General features: G+C 40.8%; 1 protein-coding gene across 3 annotated transcripts in view; it reads left to right on the top strand.

Moving 5' to 3' along the window:
* GABRB2 (gamma-aminobutyric acid type A receptor subunit beta2) overlaps window positions 1-18,716 on the top strand; it is a 123,585-nt gene that overhangs the window by 50,379 nt on the left and 54,490 nt on the right. For all 3 annotated transcript variants that reach the window (XM_044453795.1, XM_044453794.1, XM_044453793.1), the window contains exon 5: window positions 14,313-14,395. In XM_044453795.1, coding sequence (XP_044309730.1) covers window positions 14,313-14,395 — 83 coding nt within the window. The remainder of the gene's footprint in view (window positions 1-14,312; window positions 14,396-18,716) is intronic.

Below are 18,716 nucleotides of genomic sequence, written 5' to 3'. Positions count from 1 at the left end.
AACAATGGAAGTTGTGGCCCAGCAATCAATATGACTTGGAAAGTCCAAGGAAAATAATCTTTCATTTGCTTAGGGAGTCCAGATGGCATCAACTGTCAGCTCCCCAGCTTCAAGGCAAAAATACCCACCCAAACACACACACACACACACACACACACACACATGCCAAAATTACTGCAGTGTGACTTTTAGCTGTGGCGAAAAAGCTATCTTAATAATGCACTGGTGGGAACAGAAGTGTGAAATGTCTGTGTATTAAACTTTTCGTGAATTTGTTTGTGATGCTTTTTTATAATTTCTGGCCATAGTAAAATTTTTATTAGTGCTCCTTAAATGTTCATTAGCTTGATGGCCATTTTCTAGTTTGACTATAATTTGCTTTGGTCGTTGTTTATATAGCTATACACAATCAACCCCATCTGTATATTAACAGATTCGTTGAAGCTGTGATCTTAGGAAAAAAAGTCAGCAAGCTGGGAATTGTAGTCCTTTTTCTGCAAACCTTGGGCTGGGTTGTGCCCTTAGCAAGCTTCTTTCAAAACATATCACCAGAAACAAAATTTAGGAGGCAAGGATAACTTTCCTGTGTGGCTCAGCATCTTTTATTTAGAGAATATTTTACAGATAGACCAAACCAAGCCCATTTTTCTTGGTTTCAAAAAGGGGGGAAGTTGAGCAGCTGCCAAAGAGCAGGTCTAAAGCATTTGGTTGAAGTTCCAAGCCACCTGGGGCAAAAACACCTCGGCCTGCCCAGTTTCTCCCAGTTTTTTTCTAGCCATTGTCAGAAAGGCGGATGAACAGTTGCCCTCCAGCCTGTCAACATCCTTACTATTATAGCTCTCACCACTACACAGAAAGCATTAATAAGACATTACTGGTAGTCTGGACAATGCTGAACAACAAAATCCATTGTTCTTCTACACAGCTGCGACCCCTGTGTGGCAGTGAAGTTTGTTGTATTTTGCCAAACACAAAGAAACCAGTATGTGGCCAGTCCTCATTGTTATTATAACAGGTTATTTTGCATTTCTCCATGAAATGTCACCTCAGGCCAGCCTAGATTCTCTTGCTTGGAAGTATTGCTTTTGGCAGCAAGAAACTTTCATGCTTGCTTCCATGCAACTGTGAGGGGTGTCCTGAATTAGCTGTTTGGTTATTTCATCCTGTGTAAAATGTTATTCAGGAATGTACTTCATCCTACGACCACCACCATCATTTGTGTCCTCCCTGACTTATAAAAATCAGGGAAAATAAGCAACTGAATCTGCATTTATGTCTGATGTGACCTGTTTTATGTACCCTTCTAAAGACAGTCTGGCCTGCCCTGTAACTGCATATTTCTTCCAGCACACACCGGATCTCAGGAAATTGTACTTCAGCTATATTAAAAAAGAAAAACCTCTTAAAACATTAATTTTTCAGAAATATTACTGTTCAAATCCCTACTCCTCCACCTTTCCTCTTTAGTTATTTTTGCAATGAACAGATAGGACAAAAAGATTAAGTGTACAGCCACAAAATAGTCAGGAAATTGAAATCTTGGGTATTTTCCTGCTTTTGTGGCATCAAGAATTTTCCCAACTTCATCTTTACTTCTCTAAATAAAAATGACCTTTTCTTAACATCCATTCGTTATGTTAAATGACTGTTTGCAGTTATTGTGTATTAATTTGGGAAAGGAGAAAGGAACAAGAGAGAGAGATTTCATCTATCTCTAATTATCTGGTCACATTTTGCCTCTTTCACCTCATTTAATTTCCTCTAAGCTTCATCTGATTATCTGATTTCAATACAATCTAAATATGTGATACAAGATTGCTGGAACAATGTCCCATGGCTTAGCACTAAGAAAGATGGAGGGAACCATGGAAGAAATAGTGAATTGAGGTACTTCCCAGGCTTCGTAAACTGAAGGCATCGTAGGGTTTGCATTTTCTTCAGCAGTATAAACATTCCATCCACAGTTTGCACTGGAATGTTAATGATTTAACAGAAAATTGGGGGAAAGAATGTAATATAAATTCAGAACATTATTCAATTCATGGCGATAATATATTTTATGTAGAGAAATATATGCTCAGTCTTTGTATAACAGTTGTTATTGTTTTATATTAAAATAGCTGCTATTTTTTGATATTAAAAGTGGTTGGCATTAAATGTGTTTAACAAAGTTGCCAGCTTGTGGTTTTGCATGTCCAACATGTGCATTGCTTTATAACATGGATGGTAGATCACACATGAGTCACTGGCAGCAGCAGCATTATTAATATTTGTTTTTCGAAATATTAGTGCCATCCTCCTATCCAATTCCTACCCCATAATTTCCATCACAAAAATGGCTAGGAGATGAAGGCTAGAGGTAAAAATGCTGGGAGGCAGAACGATTGGGTCACCTCAGCCCACCAGGTCGCAGGAATGCCCAGTGGCTTGCAGCATCTACCAGTGGCTGCTTTGCATGTTCAGCCCTGGTTGGAGGGTCCGTTGTTTTCTGTTTTGTTTGAACCTCAGTGCAGCAGGGGGATGACAACCTTCAGATAACCCATATATGTGTCAGATTATTTTACAGTTGTTACGCTCTCCAGTAATCCCTGCCACCTAAGTTTGTATCACATGGCAAACTATGGCAACCCTGCAGGAGGTGGCAGGTATCCAAAAAGGCCACTGACACACACCACAACCCCCTAGGGGTAAATAGTGAGCAGCCCAGTTCTCAAACTCTCTTGAAGAAAGCCATGCCAGCCCGCTGCTTCTTCCTATCCATTACATCAATTAACAGTACAGAGCTTCCTGTTCTTAAAAACAAATCAACCTGAGATTATGATGAACTTATGAGCTCGTTGCCTGCAAAGTGAAAGGGGTGCTGCTGGGGCTGAGTCCCAGGAAAAGTACGGTGATGCGAGATGGAAGTGGAGGAGACTCTATAGAGAAAGCAGCACCGTACATGAGAAAAGGGAAACTAAAACGGTGCATTTGCATGTCACACCACAACCCTCCTTGACACAGTGGACTGGTTGTTGGCCAAACAACCCATGGAGCACAGGGCATACAATCAGGCTGGCTGTGGGTTATTTGCCCCCACCTTGATCCGCTGGTGGGTATCATAGGTGATACTGCACCAGGACCAACCCTCCCTGTTGTGTCCTTGTTCTTCATGTTACCCTTTTTCTGAGATTGCAAAATGTGGCTGATGTCTGGCTTTCGTGATCCCCATTTTGAGTCCCTGACAGTCTCTAGGAAGAGCTGGCAGTGGTTGGCAGATCTTTTTTAAAAATGCACACAGGATTTGTGCAAATAGGTTTGTTCTATTATTTTTAGCTGTACTTCTGCAACTGCAGAAATGTGAAGCCTCAGCTTGCATAATGTCTTGTAGGAAGACATGTATAGCTAAGTCCGGGGGTGGGGTGGGGGTCCAAATGGGGCTGGTTTCCCTTGACAGCTGTCAAAAAGCCCAACTATTAAGAGAAATTAAAGAAGCAAGTGATCCTTGTTTGCAGAAAAGAATGCAGTGTAATTTATACTCCCTTTGTGACAAGATTATTTTTTTCCCTGACACTACTCAGTACAGGGTACATTTTGCACCTTAGATGCTAAGTTGTGACATGCGCACTTGTTTTTCCCTTGGGACTCTAGAAAAAGTGTGGACGTGTACCCTTGCTTTTGATGGAAGAGGAGGCGTGATAGCTAGCATGTCTCCTATGAAAGGGCCTTCTGACAGGGGAGTCACATGTCCCAATGCTTCAACTTGATTGGAGCATTCTGAAAAGGAGAGAGAATGGCATTTCCAGGTGGCAGAAGCTTACCAAAAGCTGGACATGAGCAACAAAACATCCTGACTCCCAGACACAATGAGGGCAAAATCCATCCCATTGGTGGATGTGGCCAGCTAGGCAATGGGCCTGAAAAGGAAGCATCTCCCCTGCACTCTATCTATATATCTATCTACATCCTTCCTTTTACTATATGAAATGGTTCCTACTCTAGTTACATTCTTTGGAGCACAAATGTAATGAATGCGAGTTTTACACCCTCCTAACCATTGCTTTATGTGCTACTAAAATCAGTCTGTTTTCTTAAATCCATTTTGAGGCTGTATTTCCCTCTACGTTGTGACCAAATACCCCCCTTTGTAGTATGACATTCTGTGAATTCCTCTGAAATGGAATCTAGATCAGGTTAATAGAGTGTTATTTTTTTTACTATATTTTTTTTCAGTGATTTCAGTTACTGTGAGTGCCATTTCTTTGTTTATTTGAGGTAACAGATTTTAAACTTAGCCCAAATAATAAAGTGACCATCTTGATGTGGTTTATATCATATTTATTCAGTGTGAAAAAAATAAGCAGATGGCAAATCAAGAACATACTATTTGTGTGTGTGCACGTGCATGTGTGTTTTGGGGTGAACTAAACTGTTCTCTTGATTTTAATTTTATTTTCACTTCAGCTGACAAATGCTTACGCATTTGCAACGGAAAAATAAAGGCCCCCAAATCTTTGGAACAGCCTTAGTCTTTTAGCAAGCAGAATTTAATGTAATATTTAAAATAACTGCAATAGCCAAGTCGTATTTCAGAGTACAATTTACTGACACTGTGTATGCTACACCAGCGCTCTCATTTGATTCTTTAATAAAAGTTCCTATGTAACTAGGCTTATCTTTGGGATTAGGGCTGATGGTAGTTCCATCTAGTCAATGCAGTGTAGCAGGAAAAAACAGTAAAAATGGGTTTCAAGACACGAGGTGACATGTCAAAGAATAGGAATACGTATTGTAGGATTATTGCAATTTGTAAGAGTGGGGGATGCTGCTTTATCTAGGAGGGGTGATTGAGAAACTCCCCATGACTCTGTTAATGATGATACAGCCACTAATTGTAGGACTTAGAAGCATGTGTTACATAACCTGCAGATTGGTCTCCTGAACAACATCGGATCATTCAAAGGTACGAAGAGACTGCCCTGCCACCCTGCACATGCTCATAATAATAGCTATAAGTGAGGAGAAAAGCCCATCTGTGCATTATCACACACGTGTATATCAGTATGTGTGTTAGCATACTGCTGTGGAAGCTGTAGGTTCCCATGTCACTGGGTCAGTGCATCCCACGCTGGAGTTTAGTCTGCACTTCCAAGATGCTGTCCATGGTACAAAACCTATTTTGGGACTGCAGCAAAGATTCACTGCTTTAAAGGAGAGCTCCTTTAAAGTTCAGACTAAAGCCCAGCGTGGGAGAGGCCAGCCCCCAGCATTGGAGGCCCCAGCTGTCATTGTACAGAAGCCTTAAAGTACAGGAAAAGTTCTAGTAGTGCAGAGAAATTGAAAATGGGGAATGACACAAAATTGGCAGGTTGTAATCATGTTTATTCTGAAAGGGAATTTAAAAGCTATATGCAAGGGAATTTGAGGACAGGATACATGTCGCTGATACGTTACCAGATAAAATACCGTATCTGTTGTAATGTAAAGCTAAAAGAAACTGTGTCTTCTAGTAGTATGCAAACTTATCTACAGGGAAGCCCTTCTGCATTGGCACGAACACAGCAGCATCTCTGCCTCGGAGGTGGGCTTTCCGCAGCCCACTTATTTCCAGACAGTCCAGGTGACCTCAGTCGAACAGCAATGGGATACTTTTGCTTTAGGTCACAGTCCTGGCAATGTAAATTTCGTGACTGGCCAATGTGCACAAGCTCTGGCTTATTGTGATCTGCAGTCTGGGGCTTAATCTGGGACAGAACTGAAGCATCTGTCTGCTAAAAAGAGAAGCCATGGCTTCCTTTTGCACAATTAAAGCAGCAAATTCGGTCATGAGCCTTCCAATATGCCTCACTGTAGGATTTGCCACACTGCATGGGGATAGCATTCGCATGTAGTCATTCATAAAGGTTTTCAACATCACTGAACTATTAAGTGATACTTGAATATTATTGTTCAATTTGCATGTACTGCAATTTCCATCACAGAAAGGGCTAGGAGATGCATATCCTGCATATATTGATATTTGAATAATGAAGAAAGTGATGGTAACATGCTTTGGCTTCTTTTAAATAATAGACTCACTAAAACCATCATATGGGTGGTGAACACAGGATATTTTGGATTCCAAGATTCAGGATTGGAGACAGGACTCCAGCTGCAGAGCTGGGAATTCTTTCTCCAGTTCCCCTCCCCTCCTCTGCAGCAGGTGGGGAAAGAATTTTAAAGCATTTTTAAATTATATATGCACATTGTACTGACTTTGAAAAGCAGTCACATATTCATCAGAAAATTTCCACTCACACAGGAAATTTTATAATAACATTTATACATTATATTTTTATAATAATATTACAGTCGTTTTCTTTCTCTCCCCCCCCATGCACATTTTTATTATACCATGGAGAATGTCTCCTGTAAATGAACCGTACAGGGACCAGTACTGAATCAACAAATAATTGTTTCAGTATGTCTAGCTAGTCATGAAACCTTAAGATATCGACATACTTGCACATGAGTGTTGGAAAGATCTTGGGATCATATGTTTTAATGGCATATGAACTTTGGTTAGTATTTTTAAACAAAGGGGGGAATTATGCATGTTTTGAAATGCATGAAATTCAACTTTGGGGAGTTGTTTTGGTAAAGGAAATTGTTTTCTGCATTCAGAAACAAGAGTTGTACAGGATATTGAGTAGTAGCATTATTTCTTATTGGTACAGTTTTCACATTAGAGTTACATTTCAGCAGTTTTTTTGCATTTCAGTGATAAACTGGGTTTGTGCTGTTAAAGACCTATGTATGTCTGTATTCCATGTGGGTGTTTAGTACCTGAAAATGTATCTCAACCCGGATAAGCTATTTTCACTCGTCATCATGCCATGCATCTGTCCAGACTTCAATTCACAGTTGCTTGCTTGAGTATAATGAAAGTGAACAGGCCTTTCCCATTAGTGGGGAGAAGTGTGTCATGTCCAGGTTGGGTTATCAGCTGCAGAAGCGGCTGTAGTGGCTGTCGCTCTTCTTCTCAATGTTCTGCAGCTGGGCCCTGCTCTAATCTGTTTCCCTTGGCCTGGGGGTGCTTCCAGATGGGTGGCACCTAGTACAACCAGTCAAAAGGCACTGTCCAGTTGTTTGGTCTTTCCCTCACCAACAGATATTTTTGTAGTGGGGAAAAAAGTAAGAAGCAGCAAGAAAACACTGGACATTTACAAAGGGGAGAATATGGGTGTTTCTGCATGAGGCTTTTAACCTGCCATTTTACTGAGGCTTCTGCTTCTGCATCCTTTGCAGGTTTCAGATCGACTGTTTTACATACTGTTCCCCAGGGGGTTTCTTTCTCTACCTTTCTATAATGCCCCATTGTACAATCAGTAGGTGGTGAGGTTGTATAGCCAGAATCTCACCTGTACAGGAAGGTTTCATGCTGCCATTCACGGATATATCAGACTTGTTGGGCAGGGGATGCTAAAATGCTTACAAAGCACTGGGGAAACCTTGGAGGATGCCAGCATCATGTCAGGTACCCAGAAACTACTATGAGTGAGACATCATAAAATGCCTCATGTAGAAAGGCTGCATCCCCAGATTGAAGGGTTCTTGCACAACAATCCCCCTGTCTGAATGCATGTTATATATATGCAGAAGCTTGTGGTGCTATAGTGACACCTAGTGGCAGAACACAAACAGTACAACAATAAAAAGCGAGAACCTCTATCCAGCCCCTTGTTCTTTTCCTCCAGGCCATTCACATATCAAGCAGACTTCAAGAGAAAATAAAAGCCTGCTCTGAACCCAGGAAATGTTGATTCTGGAAATTCGCCCCAAGTTTCTGTGGCAAAGGCATTTTGAATGTGTTGGTGCAGTATGTCTTTACTACGGGTTGTATGTGTGGGGATACCATTTTCCAAGAGTCCCAGTATGTAATTGTTTCAAGACAGGCCCAGCTTTCTGCATCATAAAATAGTACATTTTAAAATGCTGTACCTGGCTGCTTTCTCATGGGATGCCACTGGTTAATGAACACTTTTACTTCCAGGTCAGAAGTAATTCAAGAGCCAAATCAACTTGCATACAATAGATTATATAATACACTTTTATTGCAGGATGGTGGATGCTGTTTTATGGTTTAAAAAATGATCTCTCAGCCCTTCATTCACTCACTCAGTCCCTCTTTTGATCTTAAAGTCTACCCAGGAATTCCAATCCTTGTTTCTGAGTTTAAACCCTGAACCTTCTTTGCAAATGTGTGCCAGTGATGCTTTGTCATTCTGCCCTTTCTAGTAGTCTTTCCTGGTTTCTGTGGGAAGGTTGCTTCTCATGGTATATTTTTTATGTTGATAATGATTCACCTCCTCAGAAATTCAGAGGAGAAATTCAAATTATTTCCCACAACATAGAAATATCGGCTACAGGTCATCGTTTATGTAGTGACCCAATTACTGGTTTCCAGATGAGAATGCAACTTTATATTCAGCATTGCTTTCTTCCCTTTGTGCTGTGCCAGGATTTTAAAAAATGTTTGCAACTGTTGTGGCCATTGCTTTTTCAGTGGGGCATCTTTTATGTAGGAAATTCCCTTTCTTTGTTCCATAAAATAGTGCAGAAATCACCATGCCTTTTCCTATCTTGTTTGTACATAGATAGGCCAGCAGCCCCTGGCAGATTAAATGGTGCTTTTTGGCTAAGAAACCAAGTTTATACTTGTTTTTCCTAAGAAGCATCTTGCCCTTTGTACAGTAGCAGGTCTGTGAATTGCTTTAGTTTGCTTTTTCCAAGTGTATACAACTAAAATCCATTTCCTTTGATCTTCATATAATGCCTTATTTGGATTCCAAATTGCTCACAGCCATGAAAGAATCTGGTGATGTAGCAATTTGGAATCCAAATAAGGCATTATATGGATGGAACTGAAGAGGCTTGGGTTAAAATTTCAACTCTACCATGACACTTGGCTGAGTGACATTGGGCTGGGACTGACCCAGCTTGCATGTAACATAAACTGTGAGCGTGCTGCCTTCTGCCATCCTCTGCTCCGGTTCTGAATCCAGTTTAGAATGCAACCCAGGAATAGAACTCTGGGATTACGGGGGACACAACCCACACTTTCAACCCATTTGTGGCCTGGTTAAAAATCTGGACTATTTACCTATTGACAATTCAGAGTTCCTGGTCTGCACATAATACTAAACAACCTTTATGTGGCATTTCCCTGAGTTGTCTAGGCCCACAAATGTTTGGGTCTGCTCCAGAGCAAGCAGGCATGATGCCACCCAGCCACTCAGTGCCCCCATTTTGCTCCCAGTTCAGGAAACAACCTAGGAATGCCCCAGTGTGAACTCTCAGCCTAAGTTCATAGAATGTTGGGCACTTAGGTGGAAACTCCAGCAAAATCAAATTTCCTATAGTTCGAGAGGGGCAAGTACATGGAGCAATTAATCAACAGGCTGAGTAGTAACCAGTTAGCATTCAGCCAAGAAGCACTGGATGTGACCTAAACAGCTTGCTGTTAATTGATGCCACTTCACAATAGGACTGTGTAATTTGGAGTCCAAAAATCTGTGGAGAAATTCAGATGGGCATGATTTCTGGGCATCCTATTTTGATGAATGCCACAGTAATTTAGGCTGTTGTAAATGCCTCCCTTCATCTTAATGTAGAAGGAGAAGGGAAGCTTTATTCCACCCACCCACCCCTGTCCCTCACAAAGGACATGGAGAGAGAATTATCCTGAATTTTACAACATGGCGCAAATTAAAAGAAAAGAGAAATACACTGTTGCTAAAGCCCAGAACCATTTTCTTCGAAGCTGATCTATCTGTGCAGGAACGAAATTAATCACAAGGCACTTTTGTCCACAGATTTCCATATATTAGAGCTGGGGCTGCTGCCAGCCTTCCCAACTGTCACAAAACAGGCCTGCTTCCAAGAGGCAGAAGTGAACACTGGGCAGGCTACAAGCGCACAGCTTGGGTAGCTATTTCAGACATCAGAGTCACCCGCACTTAGTCATTGTACGTGGAAGACGCCTGATAAAGAGTGCTAATAAAAGTAAGCCGTCAGGTACAGAAGTACACGTGCGCGTGAAATGCATACCAAAGAATCATTAGTAAGATTGCTCATTAGCAACCCGTGTGTGTCATCTGATGTATATTTCTGCTTTCTGTTGAGCTAGGTGTGGGTGTATTATATGCCCATGTGGGGAAAATTAGAAACTCTTCTTAGATTTCGTATTCCGCCCAAGTTTTTCTAGACTGTTCTGCACAGGTGTGTGTGGAACCGACATATGTCTTTTCTGGGGATAGGGGGGAATAGAAGGAAAAATACTAATCAGCTTTTTCTATACCCTTTGAAGTGTGGAGAAGGAATTGCTGTCTTTCTGAAGGAAAATGGAATTAGTGCCAGAACTCTCTATTAAACCTCAGGCCAAATCTGTACTGATTAGGCAAAGAGCAGAGATAGAACTATGACTTCTCTTTGAGGTAGAGGGGGGAACAGTTTAGCCCAGCGGTTCTATTACAAGATTGGGTGGTGTTTCAATGCCAGAGAGCGCCACAGGTGCAGATGGGTTTCCACAAATTGGTCATTCACATTAGTTGTCTCTCCCTCAGTGCGTATGAGCAGCCATTCTAGATCAAACCAAGGGTCCATCTAGTCCAACAGTCCATTCACAAAGAAGCCAACCAGCATCCTGCTTCCTACAATGATGGCGCCACAAGCAGTAAATGAGTGCAACCATATCCTCCCTTCCATGTTCCCCAGCAAATAGTGTGCATAGGCACACAACTGCTGCTGTGAACCATCTAGAAACCTTCAGCTATTGGGCATATAGAAATAAAACGAATTAAAGAAATGAAAGACACGCTGCCTTTGATACTGGAGACCATACATAGCTGTCAGGAGCAGCAGTCATTGATCGTAATAGGGAGTCCTGCTTCTTTCCATCATTGAAGCAGAGCGATCGTGCTTCTCTGAGATGCTGTACAGAAAGATCCCACTCAGAGCATTCCCTCATCCTTTGCCCCAGGATGTGAGAACACCTGATATGCTGAAAGCATGCTGAGATTAGTAGGCCTGAAGGATGACTCACACCCTCATGAGCTTTCTGAGCATGGTGGCCAGTCTTTCTTGGCTGGAATAATACTGGTGAGCAGAATGTTCCCAGAACATTCTCCCATAGCAAAAAATGACAACTTTGTTTTGTGTTCGGCTAATCTCCCAGAGTTGTCCATATAGAACAGGGGTGTCCAACCTTTTGGCTTCTCTGGGCCACACTGGAAGAAGAAAAATTGTCTTGAACCATGCATTAAATACACAAACACTAATGTGCATAATATTCGTGATATCCGCCAGCACAGATAAGCAAGATTCCTCATATAATAATCCTAATTATGTGGCTCTCTGTTCAGACAGTCTTTTAAAATAGTGAAGTAGGCCCTAAGTTTACAATCAATATAGAAAATAAATATATCAAAGGAATAAAAATTCAATGATTTTTAAAAACATTTTTATTATAAAAGTAAAAGAAAAGAGGGCAACATAAAACTAGTGGGATATTTGACAAATTAATGCATCAATATTTGGTTCAGTGGAAGTAGTTGCAATTCTCAGTGAGTTCTCAAGATGCTCATCAGGTATTTTGGTTCTAATTTTATTCTTAATGTGCTTCATTCTTGAAAATAGTTATTCACAAATGTAGGTGCTGCCAAAAAGTGAAGACATGAATAAGGTGTGATTGTGACGTGAGGGATATTTGTCTCTGGCAAGATAGGACCTATGAAAGTCCATGATCAAATTTTTCTTAAAGTTGAATGTCAGATTCCAGCTCTATGCATTTCATTAGAAAATTGGTAGGTAACATATTTATGTTGTCTGAAAATGTAGTAGTTAATATACCAAAATAGTGCTTATTTTCCCAGAAATCTCAAAATCTGTTTTCAGATTATTGTATCAAATCGAAAAGCAAGGCTGCATATTTTTTCATTGTTCACAGGATTGTGTTTAGCGAACATGTTGGAACGTATAAAATTGTTCGCAACAGTAGGCTGAAATATTATTAATAGCTGTGTCTCACTCACCAAGTCACCATGGGCACATGGAACATCTGATGGTGTCAGTTTGACTGCACTTGGAAGATAACATACTGGAAGACATACACTGCCATAAAACTGAAGCCACGCATGTGTACAAATAGTGAGAGCATACATTTGTTTATTTTACGTAACATTGCAACATAACATTGTAGCCTACAAAGTTCATGTTCGAGAAATGCACAATCGAATTACCAAAAAAAAAAATCAAATCACAAAATTCATAATGTTTTAAGTAAGTTTATGATTTTGTGTTGGGCCAGATTCATAGCCATCCTGGACTGTGACCCATGGGCTGTGGGTTGGACACCCATGATATAGAGTCCGATGGGCTTTCACAGGCTTAATATACATATCATGCTTAATGGATCATAGAAATGTTTTGTTTTAAGGACCCATTGATAGATTTTGGAAGTACTGCTGAAGGGCCATATATAAATCTTTAACATATTAAATACTTGAAAAATACAAATAACTATGCATCATTACATAGGAACTTACACATTAGTTTTCGCTTCTCTTCCAAATACAGAATTAATAAAATATTAGTACTATACTTGTTTGTCTTGATACAAACCTAGCAATAAATACATCTGACCAACATCTAAACAGTTTGCTAACGAATGCTAAAAATAGCATGATTCATGGTTTTTGGAATCATAAAACGTGTGTGCAGTATATAATGTATAACAGCCTACAGAAAGTTTGTGAAGGGAAGATAAGTCTATAAGTGTGTGCTCAGTTTTCAGAACATTTTTCAACAGGAAAAAGCAGAAATCCATTTGAACGTATTGTTTAACAGAAAAAAACTTTTTAAAATTTCACATTGGGTTCATATATATCTCTCTGTTTGAAACATTGTGCATTCATTTTCCTGAAGTATAGGAACTTCTATTGTAGTACTCTATTGTAAGAGAACTTCCAACTGAGTCATGGCAATGAAAAAGGTTATTTATCAGATCAGAGAAATCATTTGCTGAAAGGGTGAATCTTCCCATTTAATGCTGATGGCTATTTTGTCAGTGAAAGATCACGAACAGTAAATGCATTGGCAGACCTTCATTTGGGCTGTGCCATTTGGGCTCTGCCTGTAGGTCCATTGGACAGAGCACAATAAGAGACAACGGGCATGTCACGAAGAATGCTAGATTAGAACTCTCCTCCCTCTATTTCAAATAAATCCAGAAGCATTCGGTTTTCTGAGCCTTGAACCTGCAGGCTGAAGGTACAACCCAGATGCAGGTTTCTGAGAACAAGGCTCTGATCTGTGCTCATTTCACCTGATTTTTTTCCCCATACAACTAGGGATGCTTGGGTTTGATCTCATTGATGATCTAAAGAGAAGTGCAGTGACCTGAAGAGAAATACAGTGCGCTGAATACATAAAAATGAAATAACAGAAATCTTCATTAAGGGCTATGGCTCCCAAAAGAAACACTTAGGAAGCCTCATAAAATTATTAATTGCTAGCACACACATACATAACATGCACACAGAATCCAAACTTTCTCCACCCAAAGAATTCCAACAGCACATAATACTATTAAAGAAAACAGTTCTCGACTATGCCATGTTATGCTTATCATGTTGCACTTGTTGTAAGTATTTATTGTTTGTTTATGGTTTGTAAGCCATCCTGGGATGTTTGGTAAAGGATGGGATACACTGTTTATTATTATTACTATTATTATAATAATAGTAATAATGGTCAATAAAGCAAATCAAAATACCTTGACATGGCAATGGCCCTGGCCTTTTGTCAACATACTGAAGGAACACAAATATTAACTGGTTCTTAGGAAGGTGTATGAGTTGCTGCCCAGCCAAAATCTCTCAAGCTGTACATTATCTCTTCAGGGCTGGGGCTGGGTGTCCTTCCAGGACACAAGTCTTTAAGTAAGGCCCTTGAATGGTGTAGGAGTACTAACCCCAGTAGTCTCTTGCCTCTGTTGGTTTCTCTGGGAGCTCATTTGGGTTGATTCTTCTCTTGGCTTCCTCTTAAAACTAGCTTTTGTATCTAGAAAATATGAAACCAACACATAAGGAAAACGTGTGACACAAAGAAAGTGCATTCAATTTCCCCTAAAGTCAAATAAAAACACTGGACTTTGTTCTTGCAAATGCAGAAGCCTTTTCTCTAGCCATGAATGACATGGAATGGGTCCATCTGTCCACTTTCTGGTCTTTTACCTGTATTTTAAGAATGAACAACACCCATAACTGTAGCTTTTGTATGTGTTTCTTTTTTAGAATTACAACAACAGCTGCATGTATGATGGACCTACGAAGATATCCACTAGACGAACAAAATTGCACACTAGAGATAGAGAGCTGTGAGTATTTATTATTTATTTATATATTCTACTTCCTGCATACGCAGACTGATTCAGAGTTCAACCATTTTCCCCCACTTGCTAGTAACCAAGTTGTTTCATTGATCTAATGACATTTAGATTCTTGTCAATGCCCAAAACAAATCTAGCTTTCCAGATGGATTAGTAATTTGTGGCACAAGGATTAGAGGAACTTACTTTGTGAGTTTGATAGACAACGTTCAGCTTTAAAAGTCTTACTCAAATGCCTTTTGCAGTTTACATGAGGAGTACAAGGATTATACTAAGTGCTCTGCTGCTGAATGGGATTGCCATTTATTTCCATTTCTAAAATGAAGGGTTTAGATTTGTCATTGGAGCCTGCTAGCCTTTAGCCAGGTTTTCCATGCAGATGTGAGATTATATGTGTTAGTTTAAATTACCATTTCCTTCTTCTCTGTACAAATTCATAGTATTTGGTCTTTTAGTGTTTACATTGTAAATTCTGCATCTCCTATAGCATCCCATAAAACATTTATGGTAACTTATATAAATCTTGCATGCAGTGAATTAGCTGACACCTTCGGCTGTTTGACTGAATTTATTGAAGGACCAGTGCAGGGGAAAGGGGTGCTTGATGGTCTTGAACAGGCATGTGGTGTTTAGCCCTTAATGCAAAACAAGCAGCTTATGCCTACCCTACCGTTGCTCCAATTCTATTCCTTTTAATCTTGTTCAGGCGAATGACTGTGCCATCATGTCACAGTTCCAAGTGTGTGAGCACATGGCAATGAATTGCTGGAAGAGTGTTTTGGGGAAACCATGATTTTAATAAGCTAGAGAAGCTGTAAATGGACATGAAAGTAAGATCTCCCCCCCGCCACATGCACACACACACAAAATAAACTAGAAATGTTTTCTACACATGCACGAGAGTTGTTATGAATCATCAGTGCAATGACAACATCTGAACAGTTGGCTGAGCAGGGTGGGCTGTTGGACCGAGTGACTTTGTAAATGCACGGATAGGAAGCTAAATGCTCTCAGGTGCTAGTGTGCCGTTTCCTAACTGCCTTATGAAAACCATTCATCTTTCTAGGACTTTGATGGCTTTGCCCATGCTTATTACTGATGAAGTATTTTATTTGTCTATTTATTCATTTTGACATTTGTATGCTGCCCCATACTCCAAGTGGACTCTCCGGGCAGCTTGCAACACTTTTTTTATTCAAGCGGCATTTTAACTGTTAATATTATTGGATTTTATCTGGCCAGGGTGGCTTATTTTATACTGTATTTTTGTATTTTTAATTTAATGTTTATATTCTTGATTTATATTATAATTATTTTAACTAATTGTTGTAAGCCGCCCCGAGGCTTCGGCGAATGGGGCGGCATAAAAATGTTTTAATAAATAAATAAATAAACAAACAAACTGTTCTGTGTGGAACCCTGAGGAACCTCAGGAATATAACCATGCAGAAGAAATAATGTCCACTCTAGCACAAGAATGTGTCCATGGTTACAGCAATGTGATATTGTACTGCACTTAGAGAGCCTTCAGATTAGTATATCAGAATACAAGTTGAATAAATAGCAGCAGCAGCAGCAACTCCTTACCAATGGTGCCTGATGGCTGCCAAGACAGCATCTCTGGAAAAGGGATGCTGTGTTCCAGATGGCCCTCATCATGGGCTACGTCATGCATTTGGTGGCATCTGTGGGCTGCTTAGACCAGTCAGCATGAAGCAGTTTCCAGGCATCTGACTAATTCATTAGAACGAATAGCAGCATCACCCTTTGTATGTGCACATATTGGAAAACTGTGCTGTTTTAAAGTTGGGTCCTGGATGAGTTGAATCCTTCCTTCCTTCTTTTTGTTACAAAGCACAGCTATTTACTCTGCCTAAGCTAAAAGGTACTTTATTTGACTTTATATATTTAAAGTGTAGTTCTGTCATACAAAAATCCCCACACATACTTTTGGAGAAAGTCTGGGTCAGCCCTAGTATAAAGACAAACATATAACTAGATAACACTATTACTCATAAGCTTTAAAAAATCCAGAATAAAGAGAAGACTTCTAAACTAGACTATATGTACCATCTGCAGTTCTTCCAGGTCATCAGTTCTCTGACAGACACTTCTTTTAATTTCCTAACAACTTGTTTAGCTGTTTATATCCATTAGGGCAAACATTAAGGATTGTTTAGCAGAGATTAATTATTGCTTAACACCCTGTACCTCCATGTCACATTCATTAATCCACTTAGTAAACAGGATGATTTTACCCCTGTCTCTTCATAGGTGAAGTGGGGATTCCAAAACCTGTTTCAGATAACGAACAGCAATACATAGTTTAAGATGGAAAATGTCTGCAGAAGGCCCCCATTAGAAAATACTGGTAAACAGAGATTCAGGAAATGGGAATGACTGTTAAGTAAACCATTTTGAATCGTGATAGGGCCAGATTAAGGAATGAGGTCAGCATCACTTGGTTTAGCATCACATGCCCACTACAGAGGAGTCTACAGTCCCGCTGAAGTGACACCTTCTAATGCCAGATCTCTCGCAGGCCTGACTGCAATGCACTTAGCACCCACCACCAGCACCAGCCCTCTCCCAGGTCTCTTCTTTGCTTCTCCCTCAATCTCACCTGGCAGTGGCAACAGGAGTGCTCTTCTCCCACATACTGGAAAGACAAAGCAACAGTTATGACCAGGACTATGTATGTGGCAGCTGGTAGCTACAACTGAGGAGCAGGTACTCCAGATCCAGAAGTGGCCCACTTCTGACAACAAGAAGTGGGCCAAGGACAACAAGATGGTGTTCAGTGCAGATAAGTGCAAGGTCTTGCACTTGGGGCAGAAGAATGGGTGTCATAAGTACAGGTTAGGGGACAAGTGGTTGGAGAACAGCACTTATGAAAAGGATCTCAGGGTGCTGGTGGACCGCAGGCTAAGCATGAGTCAGCAGTGTGATTCGGTGGTCAAGAGGGCGAACGCCACCCTTGGATGCATAGCCAGAAGTGTGGCTTCTAGATTGAAAGAGGTATTACTGGCACTCTTTATGACTCCAGTTTGCCTGTAACTGGAGTATTGTGTTCAATTCTGGACCCGTCATTACAAGAGGGATATAGCAAGGTTGGAATCGGTGCAGTGAAGGGCCACAAGGATGGTAGCTGGTTTGCAGTGTAAGTCATATGAGGAGAAACTGAAGGAACTGGGTCTTTTCAGCCTTGAGAAGAGGAGACTCAGAGGGGACCTGTTTGCAACATACAGAAATGTGAGTTGGTGTCACGCAGAGGAGGGTTGTGAGTATTTTTCCCTTGTGGTAGAAAGCAGGATGCATTCCAATGGAGCAAAGCTCAAGGAACCAAGATTTTGGGTGGATGCCAGGAAGTACTTCCTGATGGTTAGGATCCCAAGGGTATGGAACAGGCTTGCACAGGAAGTGGTTAAAGCCCCATCAGTGAGGGTGTTTAAGGATAGGCTGGACATGCACATGGCAGGCATGTCATGAGTGCAGCCGGCTGAAGCCAGGTGACAGACTAGATGGCCCAGGAGGCCCCTTCTCACTCGCTCTGTTTCTATGTTTCTGTGTAGTTAAGGAATACGAAAGAAGTCCTGTGGTCTCCTGACCCCTAGTCACTGGGGGAACATGGGACCTGCAAAGTGGGAGCTGGGACGCTGAAGGCCAGACCTCCATCTTGCTCTGTTCGCAGCTTGTGTAGGTGTAACGAGGACTCAGAGAAGACAAAAAGGGTCGTGCCGGAGAAGGGAGAGCCTGGAGCTGTCACTTTACACCAATTCCTACTGACTCCCCAGCCTCTTTTCCTCCCACTCAGCACTAAATCCAGGCAGCCAGAAATGGCTGTCTGGAGTGAATGCATGAGGTAAAGCACAGTGGAAGAGAACCGCAGGCATCCTTACTTATCATCCTCAGTGGCTGCATATTATTTTTACAGCTTTTTAAAGTGTTTGCTAGCTGCTGCCTTTTACCAGCTTGATAGTGGCATCTGTAGTTCATTGAGTATTTTGCTTCATTGTTGGAAAAGAAGTAATGGGCACGGAGGTTCTTGGATGATTTGTTCTGATGGTCTTATCATCAAGGAATTGTTTGCATGAATAAGCCCCTAAACATAAAAGCAGAGGAAAAACAAAGTTTGCAGCTTTACATTCAGTTTTAAAATTGAATACATTTATGCACTCCTTTTGAAAAGTAAACAAGCATACAATATTTTGTCCAAAATCTACAAAGCATTAGAACGTGTGGGAATCTTAGATTTTACAACGGATACTTTTTGCAACTTCAGATGTGGAACCAGTCCCGCTGTAACATG

The sequence above is a fragment of the Varanus komodoensis genome, unplaced genomic scaffold (assembly GCF_004798865.1).
Source record: "Varanus komodoensis strain SLA01 unplaced genomic scaffold, ASM479886v1 scaffold7_1, whole genome shotgun sequence".
NCBI classification, from domain to species: Eukaryota; Metazoa; Chordata; class Lepidosauria; order Squamata; family Varanidae; genus Varanus; species Varanus komodoensis.
This window is presented reverse-complemented; position numbering and strand designations above follow the sequence as displayed.